Source organism: Orycteropus afer, unplaced genomic scaffold, assembly GCF_000298275.1.
Source record: "Orycteropus afer afer isolate SDZICR_OR568_19922 unplaced genomic scaffold, OryAfe1.0 scaffold00026, whole genome shotgun sequence".
Classification (NCBI taxonomy): domain Eukaryota; kingdom Metazoa; phylum Chordata; class Mammalia; order Tubulidentata; family Orycteropodidae; genus Orycteropus; species Orycteropus afer.
In genome coordinates, this window is record NW_006921613.1 from 5,926,567 (window position 1) to 5,948,303 (window position 21,737).

Sequence of the window (21,737 nt, forward strand, 5' to 3'; positions counted from 1 at the left end):
GACTTGGTCCATTCAGGTCAGCCTCCTAAAGCAGAGTAGGAGATCTGGAGGGACAAATGAAATCCATCCAGCAGCCCACCTTAAAAGGAATTCTGGGAGCTTGTGAAGGGGAAAAAAAAAAATTAAAAATAAAACACATAGAATAATTGAAAGCTGATTCTCCAGGAAGCGGATGTGAAGTGGTTACTCAGATATTAATTTTTGTGTTGAGCTTCCTAACAGCCACAGCAGAAGGGGAAACCTAGTGAGATACTACTGATGCACTGTTTGAGTCAAACTAGAGAGAATAACAAACCAGATTCTCCCTGTTCCAGTTCTTTGTATTATTGATACTGGAGTGTCTTGAAACAATTCAGGTGCTTATTTTCCTAATTAAATAAGAGAAGAAATCCAAAATTCCTGACTTGCGAACATTTTTGTTTTCAGGTTTCAAGGCAGATTTTCAGATGGATATTTTTAAGATCCTGGCGGCCATCCTCCACCTGGGCAATGTGCAGATCACAGCAGTGGGCCATGAGAGGTCCTCAGTCAATGTAAGATGCTGCTTGTCCACATGTTTGCTCCTGTGTCTCATCCTGCCTGTGTCTGGAGGGTCGTCAGTAGGACTGTCTCCTCATCAACTTGCCTTTACATTTTAGCACCAGGCACAGTTGGGCCCACTGGGGAGACCAGTTTAACTAGAATGAGGGACAAAATTTTCCATGGGCTGCCTTCAGGAATAGTGAAGCTGCTTCTGCTTGTAATCGTAGAGGGGGAGAAAAGAATTATTCTCTGTTTTTCTTTTATCCAACAAATATTTATTGAAAACCTACTATGTACAACTAGTAATTTCTTAGCTCTCTGGTGCCTGTTGTTTAGGGAGAGAGAGTGTAGAACATAGTAGAATATGGGCTTTTTGACTCAGTGCTTCAGTCCTGTTGCCCTGTGACCAGGAAGTAATTCTCCTTCCTCCCCCTGCACCCTCACATTGTGCACTTGTCCCATCCCACTTAAAGTCCAGTCCTCACAGAGTTTGTCAATTCATATAAGGACTTGGACATTTAGAGACAAGAGTTAGGGGTAAGCCTGGGGTAAGACTGTGGTGTGCTCGAAGTGGCATTTCCTCCCTCAGTCTCCTTAGTTTACCTTCGAGAAGCTGGGCTTCTGCCCTTTTTCTTCTCTCACTCTTATAGTCTAAAGATGTGATTTCTACCCAACAAATGCCATCATAGTGAACTCTATCCCATGACATTTGTTAAAAGTAATATTTTACAAGAGGAATTAAAAATGGTAGGCTGAAAATCCTTGGAAATTATTATATATCTATAAGATAGATTATTCTAAGAACTTCTGTAGGAAATCACCAGTCCTGAAATTATTGGTCCCAGCTTTGGGAAACACATACTACTCATTTGTATTGGTAACTTGAAATCTTGTGCAAATTAAATCTGGATGAGTCATTTTTTAAAACCCTAATGCCACGTAACTGAATTATCATTACTAGTAGTAGTAAGAATATTTAGTTCCTTCTTAGAAAGAAGGAAATCAGTGGCTCTGCCACTCCCCTCTCCAACAAGGAGGCCAAATAACATCAAAAGCAAACTTCATACTGTTTTGGTGTTGTTCAGAAGGTATGGATAAAGAATGAGAAGGGGCAAAGCTCTTTAAATTGGTTTCTTTGCCACATTCTGACACTTAAAATGCAATCCCATGGTTTGGCCAGTAGTCTGTGGTGATGGTTGCAGATGAGCCTGCCCTGGAAACCACTACTCTGAGAGGAATGATGGTGCCCAGGTATATGAGGACATACCTTCTCTGACAAGTGACAAAAGCCCATTTTCCACACTGGCTACTAACAATAAGGAATACCTCCTCGCCTGTTGGCCAGTGGGGACAGCTCTCATATCCAGGCTCGGGAGAGAGGCAAGGGCTCCTGTGTGTCTAAGAAAAGTCCCCTACCATAACCCCCATGTTACTGAGAAGCTCACTCAGCCAAGGGAACCCCACCAGGTTGTCTGAATGACATTCAAGTACCTCTTGGGCCAGACAATCCAGGCAAACTCTTGACCACACAAGGTGGGATGGAGCAAGTACACATCCTGACAGATGGCCTGGGCAGGATGCAAAGGGAAAAGATAGGATGTGACGCCTATGCCCATATGCACAAGAGCAAGGGGAAATGCTTTGGTGGCTATAGTCACTGCTGATATCTGTGGTCAGAGTGAAAATCCCTGTAGGACATGGCAAGGATCACTTGGCTCTCACTGCAGCCGTGCCCTGCATGGGCCAGGTGCTGGAGAAATGCCACTGCAGCCTCTCCTTTACCCCCACGGCTGACTCTGGGGAGGCCTCCTCATCCTCAGGACAGCTCTTCCTCAGCCCTCTCAGAGGCCCTGGCCAGCGGGAGCAGAGGTGGTCTGGATGCTTGGGCAGCCCTGACAGGGCTTGTGCTTGTTTTTGAAGGAGGATGACAGTCACTTGAAGGTGTTCTGTGAGCTCCTGGATCTGGAGACAGACAAAGTGTCTCAGTGGCTATGCAACCGCAAGATCATCACGACCTCTGAGACGGTGGTAAAACCCATGACCAGGTCCCAGGCTATCAATGCCAGGGATGCACTGGCCAAAAAGATCTACGCCCACCTGTTTGACTTCATTGTGGAGAAAATTAACCAAGCGTTGCAGTTTTCAGGCAAGCAGCACACTTTTATTGGTGTTTTGGACATTTATGGGTAAGATACTCTTCAGTGAGCCCATCTTTCCTCATTTAAATATCGAATGTCCCATTATTTTTAGATCATTTCATTCTTGTTCCTCTTTTCTGTTTTGCATGATTGGAGAGATAGTATTCTCTGTTTTTGCATGTCTTAAGTGTTTAATGCAGTCTCCAGGGTCATAGTGTGTTTTATTTAGAGAACATTAAATAAGTGCTAAATGAAATAAAAACAAATAACAGCAACGTCTGGAGCTCTCCATGTGCCAGTTACCATGCTGCCTGGTTTCCACACTCTCTCTTTCTTAATCCTCAGACAACCTTATAATTATCCCCATTTTGGAAACCAGGCATAGAAAGATCCAGCAACTTGCCCAGGGTTGCTCTGCTGGTGAGAGACCCCAACGTGTGTGAAGTGGTCTGCCTTCTTGAGGCTCTCGTTATTTCCCCCACAAAGCCTGCGAGGTGCACAACACTGATGGATGGACAGACAGATGTACCTTTCCCATTTCTAGAGGGGAAAACCACAGTCACAGCTGCCATGCCCCTCACCCAAGCGTACATGGCCAGAGGTGGAGTTCAAACACAGGCTTTTGTCCACCAGCTGCCCTTATACCTAAAGCCTTTTCCATTCTTGGATGATGAGGGTCATGTATTTGTCCCAGCCCTTCTCCAACAGCAGACAATTCTGTACTTCACGGGATGGAGCTCCCATGTTTGAGTTTTGTTCTTCCTCCCTCTCTTTGTCTAGTCCTGAGCCCAGTTCACATGTGCTGAAGGTGCTTCTAGAATGGGCAGAGTGAGTAGAGACGGGCCAGAGTGGACAGGATCCATAGTGATCACCACCACCTAGGCTCTTGTTTGTTAGCAGTTGGCCTCGAAGCTCAGCCCTTCCCCAGAACCAATCCTTGCTTCTCAGTGGGTGACTGGGAAAACTGTGCCAGGAAAGGCATCTAGATTATTCCACTGGGATTGGTGAAAACAACTCCTCCTCCCCTCCCCCACCAAGTGTAAAGGGGAAAACCCCTGCTGCCACCTGCTGGGGAAGGGTGAGAAAATAGGGCAGAAGTGGGGCCGCAGGGATAAGTTTGAACTTTACCCAGGTGAAGAGAATCAGCTTTTCCCAGCGCTGTTTCATGTGAGACAAGGCCTCAAGGGAGTTACTTTGTTTAGTTTAGATCCTAAGTTAATACATATGACTCCCAATTAACAGTATATGTCAACAGTTATAAAATATTAATACATTTCTGGGATAGTCTAGTAAATGATTTACTTTGTCTTGTTCCAGAAAAGGATGTGAACAGCCAGTAAAAATAGTTCAAGTAAACTTCTACCAAGCAACAGTCTAATAATCTTGCTTAACAATAGTATCTTTTGCTGTGGTGGGGTCACATGATTTGTTATGTTATTCTCTATTCTTGTTTTATGTTTTTAAAGTGACTTTAAAAATAATAGCTCTTTGTAGCTGCTCAGGCAGCTTATGTACAACCGAACACCTCATGGGATTTGGTTCCTTGGTTTGGAGGTTTAGGTTCCTGGTTTCCTGGGACATCCCAGTTAATTGGTCTAATAATATGTTTAGTCCTTCTGTTCTATCTCCTAGTTGGTTGTATAGTGCCTAGGGCCTTGCAAGTGGCCATCCAAGGCATGACAATTGGTCTCTATTTGCCTGAAACAATAAGGAAGGAGGGTCAGGAATAGGAAGAGGATATGAAATATGTGGCTAATTGCCTCCATGAACAACTGCCTCCTTTGTCATGAGACCAGAACTAGATGGTGCCCAGCTACCATTCTGAACATTTTGAGCAAAGATTCCATAGAAGAATCCTGATCAAAAGGGAGGAAATGCAGAATGCAGAACGGAATTTCAAATTCTCTTGGACTCTAGCTTTTCTGAAACAAAGAAGGGTGGAAACTATTGCTCTGAGATGATCTTTAAACCTTAAACCAAAAATATCCCCTGAAGTCATCTTAAAACAAAGCAATAGTTTAGCTTAACTAGTAAAAAAAACAAGGTCTGCCTTGCACAATATGCTCTTTAAGAACTATCTATATGGGACCAAGCTGACAACTTGAAAGATTGGGTAGGAACTTTAGGGGGCAATGAGTTTATGGTAATGAGGAGCAACTCAGAATAGGAAGGGGAGCATAGTTATACAACTTGAAGAAAATACACAGTGTCATTAAATCGTACTTGTAGAAGCTGTGGAATTGGTGTATGTTTTGTTGTGTATGTTTTCAACAACTGGAACAAAATAAATTTAGGAAAAAAAAGAACTGAGGAGAAAAAAATATAATAGCTCATTATTATAACCAAAAGGAGCCTTGGTAGAGCAATGGTTAAGTGCTCAAATGCTAGCTGAAAGGTTGGCTGTTCTAACCCACCCAACGGCACCATGGAAAAAAGACCTACTGATCTGCTCCAGTAAAGATTACAGACTAGGAAACCCTATGGGGCTGTTCTACTATTGTTGTTGTTGTTATGTACGGACCTGACTCATAGTGACCCTCATTGGGTTTCCAAGGCAGTATCACTACAGAAGTAGATTGCCCAGTCTTCCTTCCGAGGAGTGTCTGGTGGGTTTGAACAGCCAGCCTTTCTGGTTAGCAGTCAAGTGCCTTAGGCACTATGCTACCAGAGCTTCTACTGTATGTTGGAATCAATTTGATGGCACACAACAACAACAGCACTTTAAGGACATGTTATTTCATTCATCCAACACTATGTTGGATGTGATTGGTGAACAGAATGGACACATGTTCCCTGCTTTCTAGGGAGTTTAAATCAGGCAGATAATTAGATTGGAAAGATTCCTGTGAAGGGAATAAGGGTGGAGGTGTGTCAGAGGTTAACTGGGGTGGGGAGCAGAGGTGGGATGGCCCTTGTTTGAGGAGCAGTGAGTAAGGAGAATGGCAGGCAGGCAAGAGTCATATCTGTGGGGCCGATGGGCCACAGTAATAAAGAATTTGAAACTTTTTGGCTCAGAAGGCCAGCCTAAATCAGGAGTACTTGTAAATGCACAACTACTTGTTAGAACATATTTTAAATTTCAATTTTAAAATGAAAGTCTTCAGAAATGTTTAAAGTAACATGCTTGCTACCCTTCATGAATTAATGCTACTTTTCTGAAAAAATAAGCTCCTTTCTTTAAGTAACAGTGCTAGCAGCTGGGGAAAATCCTTGCACACCTTTCTCCATTATCCTCACGTCTAAATTAATCCTATGCCATTAAAACCTCGCCATGAACACCCTTCAGCTTTTGAGAGAACTGAGCTTGCTGTAGGAAAATAAGGTCCTTATCCCCTGTCATGAAGAGCCAATGATCACAACAGGTTGAGGAGAGAAAGCAAAAGTTTTATTGAGTATCAATACCCAAGGAGACAGTGAGAATCATTTCTCCAAAATGTCTGTGTCCCCGAGCTGGGGAATGGTTAGGGCTTTTAAAGGGAGTTGGGCTGAGGCGGTAGGAGGGTTTGAAGCATGTTGATAATGTTTCCTTCTTGTTATGGGAAGAGTTGTTATTGCCTTGTGACCTTTCAGCTCTTCTTCTGGTCAGTGATAAAAAGCTATCCTTGGTCAGGAGAAGTGTCCTTCAAGTTCCACCTAACTAGAGACCTTAAATCTACAAGGCCAGAGAGTACAGGAGTGGGCTTAGTTGCTGCCTTCAGGGTGTGGCCTGCTTCCAGCATATAAGGAGCAGCTTTGAGAAAGGTCTTGAGCTTCTTGGCACATCTGGATCCTGCATTTGACCGAGCCATTAGTGGCTTGCCATGTTGCCTGTGGATCTTGGGACTGTTTCCAGACTTGAACTAGTGGCATACCATGTTGCTTGCTAATCTTGGGACTGTTCCATTTTACCTGTCAACCTTGAGTTCATCAGCCTCAGCAGCCAATAGCTGTGTTAGCCAGAAAAAGCCTCTAGCTCCAGTGGGCCTGGAACAGGAGGGAGAGCTGAAGGCCAACATCAAGGGGCCTTCACCCAGCCCCACTGGTGCTTAGAACTCAGACCTCTAGCCTCCTAAACTGTAAGAGAATAAATCCCTGTTTGTTAAAGCCATCCACTTGTGGTGTTCCTGTTGTAGCAGCACTAGAGAACCAACAGATGGTTGTTTCTTCCCTCATCGGTCACAGTGGGGTCCCAGTAGTCCTCCACAGATGGTGGCTTTAGGGTGAAGTGAGGTGATGGGCATAAATGCTTATTTAGATCTGGACCTGATACTTAAAATCACTCACAGGCTTCCTCGCAGCAGGGCTGCTTGTCTGGCCAGGCAATGCAGTCTGGTGTTCAGGTTTTGTTTGGTCATGTTTTACAGAGTGGGATACCAAATCAAACCAAACTCACTGCCATCAAGTCAATTCTGACTTATAGCCACCTCCTTTGGGTTTCCAAGGCAGTAAATCTTTACGGAAATAGATTGCCCAGTCTTCCTTCCATGCAGTGGCTGGTGGGTTTGAACCACCAACCTCCTGTTTAGCAGTCAAATGCCTTAGGCATGTGTCACCAGAGCTCCTTACAAACTGGGATAGATAGTTCACATCAAAGTCCAAATTAGCTTCTCTTGAGAATCGAGTGGTCTAATACCCTGGCCTGCATTAAACCATGGTCACAGCTGGCTGGAGTTGAATAGAGCTGCCCTTTTGGACCACAGGGTGTGGCACAGGTTTCATACCACATGCTGGTGTATTATGTCCAGCCTGCTGCCCGTTTCTGACCCCTGCCAAGCTCTTGAGCTTGCAAAAGCTAATGGGAAATCTGGAACAGAGGCAGGGCCTTGTCTATCTTGTATGGGACGGGATCTACTGGACATTAATGTCCTTGCCCTTTCCCTCCAAAAACTATTTAAGTACCCCCTGGAGAGGCAAAACTGTCTCTTCTTCCTTCAAAGGGCAAGGAGTGGGAGGGGACAGGAAACTGCATTTCTTTTTCATTTAGAGCACAGAAGTTAGAGTTAGGCAGCCCACAGCAGAGTCCTGACCATAGCTGCCTGTTATAATGCCTGGTTCATGGCAGGTGTTTTGTAGAGACCAGATTCCTTCCTGCCCCCTGGAGAAAGGTCATTTAAAAACTGCCCGTAAAGCACACAAGGGACTTCTCAAAGCCTATAGTCTACAGGGAAGACTTTGAAGAGGGGATGTACTGTGTTGAGATTGCAACTGCATGCCACCCAGAAGAGGAGGATGGCCTGATTCATGTTCTCCAAGAATATGTGGCACAAAAATGGTCAAGAACCCTAACTCTGACATCATATATAAGCAAGTGATTTCTAGCAATCATTATATACCAAATACTACACGAAACTATGTCTAAAAAAAAAAAAAAACAAACTCACTGCCATCAAGTCGATTCCAACTCATAGTGACCCCCACTGGGTTTCCGAGGCTGTTAATTTATGCAAAAGTAGATTGCCCCATCTTCCCTCCATGGAGCAGTTTGGGGTTTGAACCACTGACCTCGTTAGCAGCCAAATGCCTTATCCACTATGCCTTCAGAACTAATCTTATGTCAGTATTCCATAAAAATCTGTAATGTCATGTATAAGAAGAAAATAAATAAGTAAATCTCAAATTACTGAAGTAAAAGTTTACCCCTTGTTTCTCATCCTTATATAGAAAATCTTTGTAGGGAAAATATTTTTCTGCCTTTATAAATGTACTGTACAGAACACATTTTTCTTTGTAAGAGACAGTATGTTAAACTTTCATTATTATTTTATGCTATCACAAACAGAGTTGATACACTTAAGGCTGATTAAGGTGTGCTAGGATGTTTTCCTTATACTACTAGGATTTTTAGATTTGGAGGTTATATATACATATGTATACACACACACACATACACACACACATGTTCCTTTTTTTCCCTAATATTCCACCATCATTAGCATAAACTCAGTGCCTCCCAAACAAAAGTTTCCCATTTCCCCCTCTCTCCTACCCCTGGTAACTACTAATAATCTTTGGTTTCTATATATGTATATATATAGTATACATGTATATGTATATTTGGTTTCTATATATGTATATTCTGTATCACCAGAGCTCCATACACACACACACACACATACACACACAGGAGCTCTGGTGGCACAGTGCCTAAGGCATTTAACTGCTAACCAGAAGTTGGTGGTTCAAGCTCACCAGCCACTCTGTGGAAGGAAGATGGGGCAATCTACTTCTGTAAAGATTTACTGTCTTGGAAACCCAAAGGGGATGGTTATGAGTCAAAATGAACTAGATGGCAGTGAGCTCAGTTTGCTTTTTTTGTGTATATATGTGTATAATTATGATCCTTTATCTGTATTGCCTCTAAATTATTCTTCTTTCTAATCTGTTACAACCTTAGAAACCACAAGCATCATATATGACGTTGTTGTTTCTATCTGCCGTCGTCCAACTCATAGCGACCCCTCCTTGGGTTTCTGAGGCAGTATCACTACGGAAGTAGATTGCCCCATCTTCCTTCCGAGGAGTGGCTAGTGGGTTTGAACTGCCAGCCTTCTGGTTAGCAGTCAAGTGCCTTAGGCACTACACTACCAGAGCTTCTTGTGACAGTGTAAAGAAATTTATTTATAAGAAATTCCTTATGAAAATGGCATCTATTGGGGGCTTTTTCAGTGTTTCAGAGAGATGAGGTGTTTCTACCAGGTCTAGATGAGTAAAGAGTTGTTATTTCAAATTTTCATGCCTCTGTCTAAAATGCCATTCCTGCCTTTTTTAATTTCTAACTCCTCATTCTTCAAAACCCAGATATTCCAATGAGTCTTACCTGACACCCGAAGAGCAGGTTATATGCCCCTCTGAATCTTTCTATAGGACTCATTCTGTTGCTGACTCCATTCTTTTTTTTTATCTATTGTGATTTGGGTGAAGATTTACAGAGCAAATTCACTTTCCATACAGCAGTTCACATATACTTTGTCTCATGTCATTGACCACAGTTTACCATAATGCAACAGCTCCCCTCCCACTTCCTCCCCATACTTACCTCTTCCCAGTGTCCATCCCTCCATACTCTCCTGCCCCCTGAGCTGTCTCCCTGTGCATAAGCAGCCCTTCCTTCTCCCATGATTGTTCTCTCCAGGGCGTGTGTCTACTTGAGGTAAATGTTTAACTCACATGCCTGTACATTGTTTGGCTGGCAACCACAGGTGTGGGTTCAATTCTAGACCTGAAGGGCAGCTAGGGGCCATAATCTCAGTGGTTCCACCAGGTTCTATTGGACCAGCAAACCTGGTCCCCACCTTCTTTTTTTTTTCCTCCAAATGATTTTGAGTTTTGTTCCACATTGCTCTCCCTCTCTATGCAGGATCTCCTACATCCCTTCCAAGTGGATGACAGTGGTAGCCGGGCACCATCTAGTTCTTCTGGTCTCATAGTTGTATAGGTTGCAGATCGGATGGTGTACCAGTTGCTAGGACTGATTGTTTCCATTAATTTTGGTTTTCTTCTTTCCTCTTTGCTCTTGACGAGGAGAGACCGATCGTTGCATCTAGGTGGCAGCTTGCTAGCTTTTAAGATCCCAGTCGCTACTCGCCAAAGTAGGAGGTGGAACAATGTTTTGTATAGTATGTTATGCCAATAGAGCTTGATGTTCCCTGCGACTGTGGGCTGACCCCATTCTTGCTACTCTCCACTGTGTTTATGTTTTCCCCAACACAACTGTCCGCTCCTTAACAACACTCTCTGTCTCTTATCTCTGCTGCTTTAACCTGAACTCATAATATACCTTATAAATGCTTGTGAGGGAAACATCAGAGAGTGAAACTAACTATATGAAGAGCCATAAAGTTATAACACTCTAGACTTTAAAGTTAGATTGAAAAATCTAAATTTAAGGGGAAGTCATAAGAAAAATATTAAACACAAGCATGTGACACCCTGCATCCTGCAATAAAGTCTTTCCTTCCTGAGGGGAAAAAAGACAACTATATTTTTCCTCAGGCAACTGTATATATTTTTGTCCAATGTAAGTGTAAAAAATTGACACATGTTGATTATTTTGGGTGTATCTATTTTGAGAATATTAGAATAAAAGAGAAGTCATCCATAATGTTATTTGTGTTTGCGCCTCCTCATTGCAGAAAGAATTCAGACTAATAGAGATCATCCAAGGCACTTTTTTTTCCAATACATCCTTATCTTTCTGCCATCCTTTGCCTTTCACTCCGACACCTCAACCTTTTAACCTTTTTTACTTTGCAGATAACAGCTTTTCAGGTATTCATTTGTTCAACTTACTTTATGGTATTATTGATTACAGAGTCCAAAGTAATGTGTGTGCTTAACTATTTCAAGGCCTCACAAAAAATATCTGATAATATTTCAAAAACAAACAAAAAACCTGCCTATATATTAAAACCAGAAGCTTTATGTTTAAAACGTGTGGAAAATATAGCAAACTTTTAAGCTATGCAGTTTGTCTAAAAAGTATTTATCTGTAAACAAATGTACATGTCCTTCAAGTTATATTTTAACTTGTTTAAACTGTATTTCAGTTTTGAAACCTTTGACGTGAACAGCTTTGAACAGTTTTGCATCAATTATGCTAATGAAAAATTACAACAGCAGTTTAACCTGGTAGGTGATTTTTCTGCCTTCTTGAAACTGCTTCTCAGCCATGGGGAGATTGGGAGGCAGCTGCTGGTTAAGCTGCTTCCTTCAAAATTCCGATTTTTAAGGAAGTCACATACTGAGTCACAGCGCCACCTTGTGGCGGTGGCACAAAACTATACCTTTCCATCCTCTCCTGCCTTTTTTGACCCACCTGCCAACGTTTCAGCTTCTGTTCCACACCTACCACTCTTGGATACAGACCCACTGTGTAACCAGATCAAACTAGTTAATTAGTTGTGTGACAGCTCACATTCCTGTCAACTTGTATCTTTACACCTATTGCTCTCTCTGCCTTAACACACCTGTCATTGCTTTAGCCCTTTGTTTCCACGTGGCTAACTCCTGCTCACCAGAAGGCTGGCAGTTGAAACCCACCAGCCACTCCTCTGAATGAAGGTTGGGCAATCCTACTTCCATAGTGATACTGCCTTGGAAACCCAAGGAGGGGTCGCTATGAGTCGGGGCGACTCTACGGCAAACAACAACAACAACAACTCCTGCTTATCTTTTGAGATTCAGCTTCCCCAGAGAACCTTCCCTGAAACCTCCCTACATGCTTTCCTGTCTCACAGCCCCTGTCACTGACTGGTCTTTTTGCCTCCAGGCTTGCCCTACCCAGTATGTCCTCACTCTCTCTTGCTGAGTCCTCACTGCCCCCTTAGAAAAGGCCACAGGGCCTGAATTCTCTGGGGAAGACGTAATGGTTGCATGATCTGACCTCTGTCCTCCTTTACAGTCCCATCACCACTTATTCCCGACTATACTGTCTGCCGGTACACCTCTCATTTGGTTATCACCACTTACTGAACTAACTTACCAAGCTTCTATACAATTCACACTGGGGTTCTTCTCTTCTCACTTCCCACCTCTCCTGCCTGCCAGTAAACAGATTCATCCTCCAGGAGGAACCTGAGCCAGGGCCTCCCCATACCCTCACAGCTGAAACAAGTGATGAACAAAGATTTCCAAGTTGTTGGCTTCTCACGCTGGCCCCACAGCCAGCATTCTTGAATGGACTGGCTCCTACCCAGCCAGCCTGCTTCCCAGCCAGAGGGCGGCAGTGCTAGAACCCAGAAAGCATCAGGCAGGCAGGGATGGTAGGACCCCACTAAAGCCAGGCAGCGCTGGGGGGACAGATTATGCCCAGCCTTACACATTAGGATGGGAGAGCCCACTAACATGCTACAGCACCCACGTTAGAAACAGCAGTGTGCTCATGGATAAAGGGGTGTTGCCTCTACTTCAGGTCTTCTCCTTTAAACATAAATGTTAAAAATCTGTAATTTAGCTATGTTTTCCAAATGCTCATATTTCATTCTTTGGAAGCACACTTTAATACTCTGTTTTACTTTGCATATTAACGTGTGGATTTCCCAGCATGTCTTTAAACTTGAACAAGAAGAATATATGAAGGAAGATATTCCTTGGACTCTAATAGATTTTTATGACAACCAGCCAGTTATTGACCTGATTGAAGCAAAAATGGGCATTTTGGACTTACTGGATGAAGAATGCTTGGTAACTTTTTAATATAATTGCTTTCATTTTTAGCTTCTGAATAGTAGCAGATGAGCATATAGCAAAGTGGATTTTTTTTTTTAATGGACATGTCAAGTCTGATGTGTTACTCAGCAGATTGGATATTAATGCTGGGGCGGTAAACCAGAGCCAGGTGAACCCCACCCTCAGCATGTGTGTACCAGCCCTGGGTAACATGCATGACCTTTTAGGTAGCATCCGGCAAGGAGGCACCCGTGGAGGTTGACCCGTGGAGGTATGTGTAGAGTGGGCATAAACACAGCATGTGACTGCACTCTAGCTGTTAATGACTAAAAGGAACTGAGTTTTCTTTTACTTCCTGATGCTTGTGAGTCATCCGAAGGTGTAGCTGAAAAATCAACAGCATACAATTTGTGAGAAGAGGTGTCTAGGAGTTTCTTATTTTTATTTACCTCTGAGAGAAGCAACTTGATAGTGGGTCAGCCAGCAATGTCCCTCATGGGGCTATAGGGGGAGATCATCTCTAGGAGATTGCTTATATTTTTGGGTTACTAGTTGTACTTTGAAGCTCAAATGTGGGCTTTGTTTCTTTTCTAAAGATTTATATGTATTAAAAATATACGATTATGATGTTGAAGCCTTATTGGCCTCTTCCCTCTAGACTTTTCAAATCGCTGATTCTTCTCATGATTTAGCCTTTCTTTCTGAGCCTGCTGTGCTTCCCTTTCCAAAGTGGTATAAGATCAAAGGACTGACATCAGGGCTAGACATTCTGTAATCATCTACTGGCGACCAGGGTGGCCTCTAGGAGATATTTGTCTACACAGACATTCCCTAGGTGACCGTTGTCACAAAGAAGTAATCCAAGAGTCATGCAGACAAAATGGGGTATTAGATTCACTGAGCTTTGGGCTGAATATAATTGAGAGTTGATTTTGAAACAGCATCAAGAACAAGCTTAGTTCAAGGAGGTAGTTAAGTAGGCAGTAAAACAAAAGAAAACTGGGGTTCTTCCCCTGAAGCAGTATCTGAGAGTGGGGCTGGGGGAGGGGGTGAGGAGTGCTGAAGACTACAGCTGGGCACCAGTCTGTTCCCCTTCAACTGAGAATAAAAGTCACATTCCTGTAATGGAATTCATGTCAATTTTTTTCTCTGAGCCTTGAGATTTCTTTGGTATAACAGTAACTCCCAATTTTGTAGCAGGAAAAAATTCTTCATTCTTAAGATATTATATGGCCATTTTCTTTCAGTTTAAAACTTTTCATTCTTCTAAAAAGACAGTGATGTGCCCATTTCACTATTACCCTAAGGATCATTAAATCATTAAGATCAATGCAAAATTTATGTTTGTTGTTGTTGTTGTTGTTATGTGCCGTTGAGTCAGATCTGACTCATAGCGACCCCTCCTTGGGTGTCTGAGGCAGTATCACTACTGAAGTAGATTGCCCAACCTTCCTTCTGAGGAGTGGCTGGTGGGTTTGAACTGCCAGCCTTCTGGTTAGCAGTCAAGTGCCTTAGGCACTATACTACCAGAGCTCCTAGATTTATGTTTAAAGTTGCTTAAGAAGGGCTTATGGATCGGCTGCAGTTCACTCAGAGGTGGCAGGTAATCTTGGTTTCTTAGAATCAGCATATTTCCTCACCTCTGCTGATCTCTTCATCTCTAGTTTTCTTACCTGCAGTTTGGTTTGCTTTTGCTTTTCAGTTGCCACACGGAACTGATGAAAATTGGCTTCAGAAGCTGTATAATAATTTTGTCAACAAAAACGCCTTGTTTGAAAAACCCAGAATGTCCAACACATCCTTCATCATCCAGCACTTTGCTGATAAGGTACCAATGCTGTCTACCCCAGAGCTGGAGCAGTTTCCAGGAAAGAACAGGCAGGACACAGACTTTTGTGATTGGATTCAAAGTCACAGTCCCACGGAGCTTTGAAGAAGGATACACACTGTCCTACTCAGGGTTCTATAGAGAATCAGAGCCAGTGAAATTGTGTGGGTATGTGCGTATAAACAGAAAGATTGGTTGATTTACTTCAAGGGATTGGCTCACACAATTGTGGGGGCTGGAAAGTCCACAATTTGTAGGTCAGACAGCAGGCTGGAGACTTCTGCAGGCTTGCACCCCAAGATCCATAGGTCAGGAGATGGGAAAAGTGGAGTCTAGAGAGAGACAAAGACAGACATCTGCTGAATTATTTCTAGTCTGAAGGTGAACTATGGCCTAAGGAATTCCCCTTTCTACCAGGGTTTCAAACACGAATAAACCAGTTTCCTGACTAAGAATTTGCCTTTCCACTCCAGACACCAGAATCAGAATCTACATTTTAGCAAGATCCCCAGGTGATTTTTACTGATCATGTTACAATGTGGATTCTGATTCAGTATCTTTGGGGTAGAAATGCAAATTGTTAGCAGATGTTCAAACGGGGAATGAATCGGATTCCCCTGGTTTCAACTGATTGATCAATTATATTACATTATGGAAGGTCATTACATTACATTATGGAACAGCAGCTAGTCTGATGTTTGGCAATATCACTGGGAACCGTAGCCTAGTCCGGTCAACACATGAAATTAACCATCATACATGTCATTGTGTGTCTTTAACAATTCTGAATTTGTTTTAATGACAAAATACATGAGCTTCAATAGTATTTACTTAAAGTAAGTGTGCTACCAGTGGATCTCATTTCTGAATTTTGGGTTTGCTGCAAATTCATTAGCCTCTCATAAATTTTTTTTTTTCTATGAAATTGTTATAGTCAAGACAGTGTAATAATTTTCCATGATGAAAGCTATATGTATTTTTGAGATTTTCCTTTTTTAAAATCAAACTGTCATGTACAATAGTCACATAAGTTAACTTTTAGTGCTCTTTATTTTCTTCTTTATATGTCTCCTATTTTTATAAAGCAAATTTTTTTTTATTAAAAAAAAATATTTTAAAAGTCACGTTACAGAAAGCTTTGAAAATAAAAGGAAAAAGACAAGTGACTATGACCACCTGCCCTAAATATATGTTCTCATCTTGGTTTTTTTCCATAAGGGAACTCCTCCCCCACCCCGCTATCTGTCCTTCCCAATGCCATTTTCCTGTAGAGTATTGCACTAGTGGCCTAGCCTGGTGCCTGAGATCATGTAACTAGCCTGGAGGGTGATCTGAATGGGATGGCAGAGCTGCTTGCTGTGCATCAGAACCTGCTGGTAGTGAAAGTGGACGAAACACGGGTCCCTGCTCAGTGCACAGTCAGGCCAAAACAGTTTACACACCGAGTGATTAAGAGGAGAGAAAATTATTTATTGCAAAGCAGCAATGCAAGGAAACAGGGACTGTACCCAAAATCTGACTCCCCAAATTCAGATCGAGTTACAGTTTAGTAAGTTTCAGGAGAGGGGGTTATACATATTCATAAAAACTTCAGGAATTTGGGTGTGAATTAGCTGACAATTGGCTGAAATTTCCTTTGGCTCCGTTTAAAGGGACAGTCGATTTTTAATGCAGTGTGCTTGCACACCAGCTAAGTCACACCGGCTTTCTGTCATCAACTGATTGGGGCTTAGGCAGAGGGGAGAATGTCAGTTCCCAGCAACTTTGTTCCTGTTTGTCTCACTGTGCATGTCTGCCTTACTGTGCATGTCTGCGGGCCAACGTTAATTTTCAAGTTGTCTCCTGAGACAGATTAATGTGCTTATCACCTGTTTCTTGGGGAATAGCAGGAAAGAATGTGTAAATTGACTTTTCATTCCATTCAGTTCTTAAGGAACTGAGTTATTATGTTTGCTTATTTGTCTCCAACCAGGGTCCTATCTGTCTTAACCAGGGTGGGGGAATAGTTGAGTTTTCATCCTATTCAGTTCTTAAGAAACTGAGTTATCATGTTACTTATCTGTCTTCAACTGGGGATGAAGGCTGAACTTTGACTCCACTTGGTTTCAGTGCCTGCATCTCAGAAGGGGGAGAGAACAGCACCCAGGAAAACTGTAGTAAAGTTCATGGACAGAGGAGCACTGTTAACTATGACAGAGTTTGACTGTCTAGAGTGTTTTGGATGGGTCCCTAAAAAGACAAATATAAATTGAATGAGGAGATGTCATATTATATTTTCTTCTTGGTGCCCTTTATAATTCAGGGTTCTGGTCTCATGGAACAAACAAACAAAAAGATCAGACTTGATGGGAAGCACTTCCTAGGCCTCTCTTGACAACATAGTTCTGTACACTCAATTATTTCACACCACAAGAAGTCCCCCTTAACAGAATGATGCAGTATTTTGGGTAGACTATGGATTGGTGGGAAGAAACCACACATACTGTAAGATTAGCTCAGGTTCTCAATTTAATTAGCTGAACAATGAAATTGTATTAAAAGCCATGGGCCAGTGAGGAATCTAGGAAGTGGTGGGCCAGGCTCTTCTCAGCTGTCTAAGCTCATGTGTGATGAAGTGGCTGTGATAAACAGAAGCTGGATTTCCTTTTATAAGAATGCTCTTTACTGCCTCTTCATTGCTTGTTCTCAAAAAAGGAAAAAGAGAAAAGAAACTTGTGGGACTTCAATGCTGCCTGCTTCTGCCTCTTTGCAAACAATTAATTCCATTCCTCTGCATAGGTAGAGTATAAATGTGAAGGTTTTCTTGAGAAGAACAGAGACACGGTCTATGACATGCTGGTTGAAATCATGAGAGCAAGCAAGGTTTGTAAAGTCCTAACAGGTAATTCATGGTATTCACTGTGCAATTGGCATTAATCTAGATGTCGGTCAGGATGGGGTAAGAAATGTCTTATACGTGCATGTGTGTATGTGTTCACAGGCCTGTGTGTATGTGTGTACGTGTATGTATGTGTAGGTGTGCACAGACCTGTGTGTGTGTGCATGTGTGTATATGTGTATGTGATGTGTGGTGTATGCTTGTTCACTCTCTGGGTAGTGGCAAGTCGTAGTTCATAAATAAAAAAATAATAATAACTTTTTAGAATCGGTACTAAAATATTTTCATAGTTTCTGAAAACATGTAAATTTCCACTATATGCAAAATCAGAAATCAAATGGGTGGGTGCCAAAGAGGAAAGGATAGCTAATATGACCATTTAAAGAATCATAATTCATATTTCATTTATTCATTCACAGATATTTATATAGCACCTACCATGTGCCCAGCACTGTCCTAGATTCTGGGAATACCAAAGTACACAAGGCAGACAGAGTACCTGCTCTCTAGAAGAGCAACACAATCTTCAGCACAGAAATATGCAATGTTAGGGGGTCCTATGTGTGTGAGGAAAAACAAAGCAAGACAGAGAAGGAGGACCGCAAGGGTGGGATGGAGCTTTGGTTCTCTGTAATGAATTATGTTACCAACACAGCAACTCTGTGGCTTTTTCCCTTCTACTTTAAACATTTCTTTATAGCATTTTGAGAATAAGAATATTTCACACGTGATAAACCTTGACTTCGATGAAGATTTGTATATTGGATTTATCTATTTCCTCCCTTTAAAAGAACCATTCCTTTGCTGATGCTCAACTGTTTTGACTGTTTCCCACATGAGCCTAGGCACTTTCGCTAGTAATCATAAATACACCAAATACGCCATGATAACTTCAGTTATTCAAACAGATTTGAATCTGTTTGAATTGTTATGGCAGGGGTTTCCATGTGGAAGCAGCCTACACCTTGTGTCCAAAATTAATTGACTTGATTTGCCAATTACTTACTCATCCCCAATCTTGCTCCAGGGTCCAGTCTGAAAGATAAGCACAGATTTGTTGACCCACACATGGGTCTCTCCACCAGGTGCACATGCTAATGGAGAGGTAGGAATTTCAGATTCCCTGATTCCAGGGGCAAGGATGCTTTTAGGATTCATTATCTACTTGAAAAGAAAAAAAAAAAAAAAGATGAAATTTATGCCAAGAGAGGAGAAAAGACATTTAAAGAAATAACTGATTCAAGGTGGAAAGTAATAAGTGCCTTAAAAGAGATACAAATAAAAGAGTCAGACCCTTTAGAGGTAGTTGGGGTTAATTCATGCCAGGCCACCATGGGAGATGTCGTGAAGGGAGTGGGACTGAGGGACATTTGAACAGAACCTTGATCAATGGCTAGAGCTTGAATTTGCAGGGATGAGAATGTAAGGTAGAAGGAAGGAGATTCCAGGAGGACAAACAACGTGAGCCAAGGCACCAAGTAGGAAGAGTAAATATTTCCAGTTCTCTGCCCCTTTGTCTTTCCACTTTTCCTCTCTGTTCTCATTCCTGGGAAAGAAACCAATGGGTCCACTCCAGTGAGATGATCCCCTTGTAGGTAATTGAAAGTGGGCAACAGAGATTGACTGAGGCTGTTACGTTACCCCACTGTTTGGGTGGGGTTATTGTGACTGTTTATTTGACTTGTACCAACTGAAGACTATAGGCAAACACTTCTTGTCATTGAAACCCTCTGTTCCTTCTAGTTTCATCTCTGTGCCAACTTTTTTCAAGAAAATCCTGTTCCGTCTTCACCGTTTGGTTCAATGATCACAGTTAAATCTGCAAAGCAAGTCATCAAGCCAAACAACAAGCATTTCCGAACTACGGTTGGGAATAAGGTACAGAGAAGGCCTCTGAGGGAGAGGGGACTGAGGATGAAGCCATGGCCCAGGGAGACAGGCATTCATACACCCACATTCCAGACCTTGACACGGACACTTAAAAAAAAAAAGAAAAAAGAAACCAAACTCACTGCCGATGAGTCAGCTCAAGCAATCCCTATTGGATTTCTGAGGTTGTAAATCTTTACAGAACTGGATTTTGCCCCATCTACCCACCAGTGGAGCAGCTGGTGGGTTTGAACCACTGACCTTGTGGTTAACAGCCAAATGACTAATCCACTACGCTACCAGAGCTCGCTGGGCTGCTTTAAATCTGATATAGACACACCAGTGCAAAGAAAGCCAACAGTCTGTGGTCTTCATACCTCACCCTCCACAGCAGTGCATACCTGAGCACACCACACCTTGGCACAATAACATGATTTACTAAGTTTGCTGCTATTTGGAAGCTTTAGACAGAGCAGTGTTCTGTCTAGAACATTAGGCGGTTTTACTCTGTACCTAGTAAACACAACTGTGGATTGAACCTCTGCATAGTAGATTTTCGTGCATGAAGTCCATTCTTCCTCGTCTCGAGTGATGTACCAAGGCTGGGCATTTGATTACTGTCTTAGTTACCTAGTGCTGCTGTAACACAAATATCACAAGAGGGTGGCTTTAAAGAACAGAAATCTGTTTTCTCACAGCTCTCAAGGCTATTTTCTCACAGCTCTCAGAGTCTCAGCCTTGTCCATTCCTTCCTTGTCAGTAGCCCTAGGCATTTTTTGGTTCCTTAGTGTTCCTTGGTTTGTAGATGATCCTCACATGGCATCTGTCTTCCCCAGTGTGTGTGTCTATTCTGGTCATTTTACAGGATTAGGTTTAGGATGCACTCTATACTGGTATGGTCTCATTAACATAACAAAAGAAAACCCCCTATCTCCAAACAGGCTTATATTCACAGGTTCAGGGGTTATGACTTAACACATATTTGTGGGCACACAATTCGATACATAGCGGTTACCTTGATGTAAGCATTAAATGACCTCAAAACATTGATTCTCTGGCCTTGTTTCTTAGTTCCGCAGCTCTCTGTACTTACTCATGGAGACCCTCAATGCAACGACGCCCCACTATGTCCGGTGCATCAAGCCAAATGATGAAAAATTACCATTTGAGTAAGTGCTCTTCTGTAACAGTGAATGAAAACACAGAAGAAACAATTTCTATTAGGCTGTTATAGAGTTTGCTTAGAATTATCTTGAACTGTGTTTTGTTTTGTTAATGATTCAGAACAATCCTGCCCTTACGTATGATGTTAGCACAACCCTCTGGCTAAGCCCTCTCACCTCCAGCATCAAGCCAAGGGACTAGATTAGAAAAAGTAGTCTACAACTAAATGTTACACAACTGGGAAAACTAGAACAGTGTAGTCGATTGTAAGAAGAATCTGTGTCTGCTTGTGCAAAAAAAGGCTATAAAATAAGCTTGTCCTCCAACATGGTCTGAGGAATTAGGCTTGTTCTCTAGGGCCTCAAGGATGAGGCCTGACATCTGTGAGAGGAAGTTATAGAGGGTCTCTGTTGGCTTACTAGAACTATCTGAAGGGAATGAACCATCCCTGGAGGTGATGAGTGTGTCTGTAGGTCAGACCTAGGCCAGAGGGCCACCTGCTAGGTGTTTTGTAAAGGAAATCCAAGCATCAAGTGGCTGATTGGACAGGAGGAACAGAGACACTTCTTTCTACTCTGGTTGTTGTTTGAAGCTCAGCCCAAACACCATCCCCCTCCTGCAAGCTTTCTCTTCATCACCTACATCAGAGTCAGTTGCTTCTGTCTCCATAGCACCTCTACAGCTTTCTGACCTGTTTCACAGGGGAGCTATTTTCATCTGGCATCAGCAGTTATTTAAGTATTCGCTGTGTGGCAGGGGATCACAGAGAAGGACCCACACCTGTCTGTTCTCCCAGAGCTCACAGTCCAGGAAGGTGGGCCACTCCTGCTTATGGCATGTTTATCTATTCCGATGCCTTCATGATATAAAGTTGTCTTCGTTAAGGTTTGACTCCAAAAGAATTGTTCAGCAGCTGCGAGCCTGCGGTGTTTTGGAGACGATTCGTATTAGTGCACAGAGCTACCCTTCCAGGTATGTTGCCAGGTCTCCAACTCCAGGTCTATGCTGAGCTCTGTGGATGTGACTGCTATGCCTTTTTGTCACACATTTCTGACTTCTGTAAGATGCCCACTCTCCCGTGGGAAGGCAAGAAGAGGGTGAGAATGGACCATGTGCAGAAATGTGCCACCATCAGCACCACCCCAAGCCATTGGCTAGTGATGGCTCCCTGCTGCTGCCTCCCCCATGCTCC

The 21,737-nt window shown here is 42.6% G+C and overlaps 1 protein-coding gene across 1 annotated transcript in view; it reads left to right on the top strand.

The window, feature by feature from the left end:
* MYO5C (myosin VC) overlaps positions 1 to 21,737 on the top strand; it is a 108,587-nt gene that overhangs the window by 27,447 nt on the left and 59,403 nt on the right. The window contains exons 9-17 of the mRNA XM_042783689.1: positions 427 to 533; positions 2,443 to 2,708; positions 11,186 to 11,267; positions 12,681 to 12,821; positions 14,509 to 14,634; positions 17,413 to 17,496; positions 19,256 to 19,390; positions 20,453 to 20,550; positions 21,431 to 21,517. Coding sequence (XP_042639623.1) covers positions 427 to 533; positions 2,443 to 2,708; positions 11,186 to 11,267; positions 12,681 to 12,821; positions 14,509 to 14,634; positions 17,413 to 17,496; positions 19,256 to 19,390; positions 20,453 to 20,550; positions 21,431 to 21,517 — 1,126 coding nt within the window. The remainder of the gene's footprint in view (positions 1 to 426; positions 534 to 2,442; positions 2,709 to 11,185; positions 11,268 to 12,680; positions 12,822 to 14,508; positions 14,635 to 17,412; positions 17,497 to 19,255; positions 19,391 to 20,452; positions 20,551 to 21,430; positions 21,518 to 21,737) is intronic.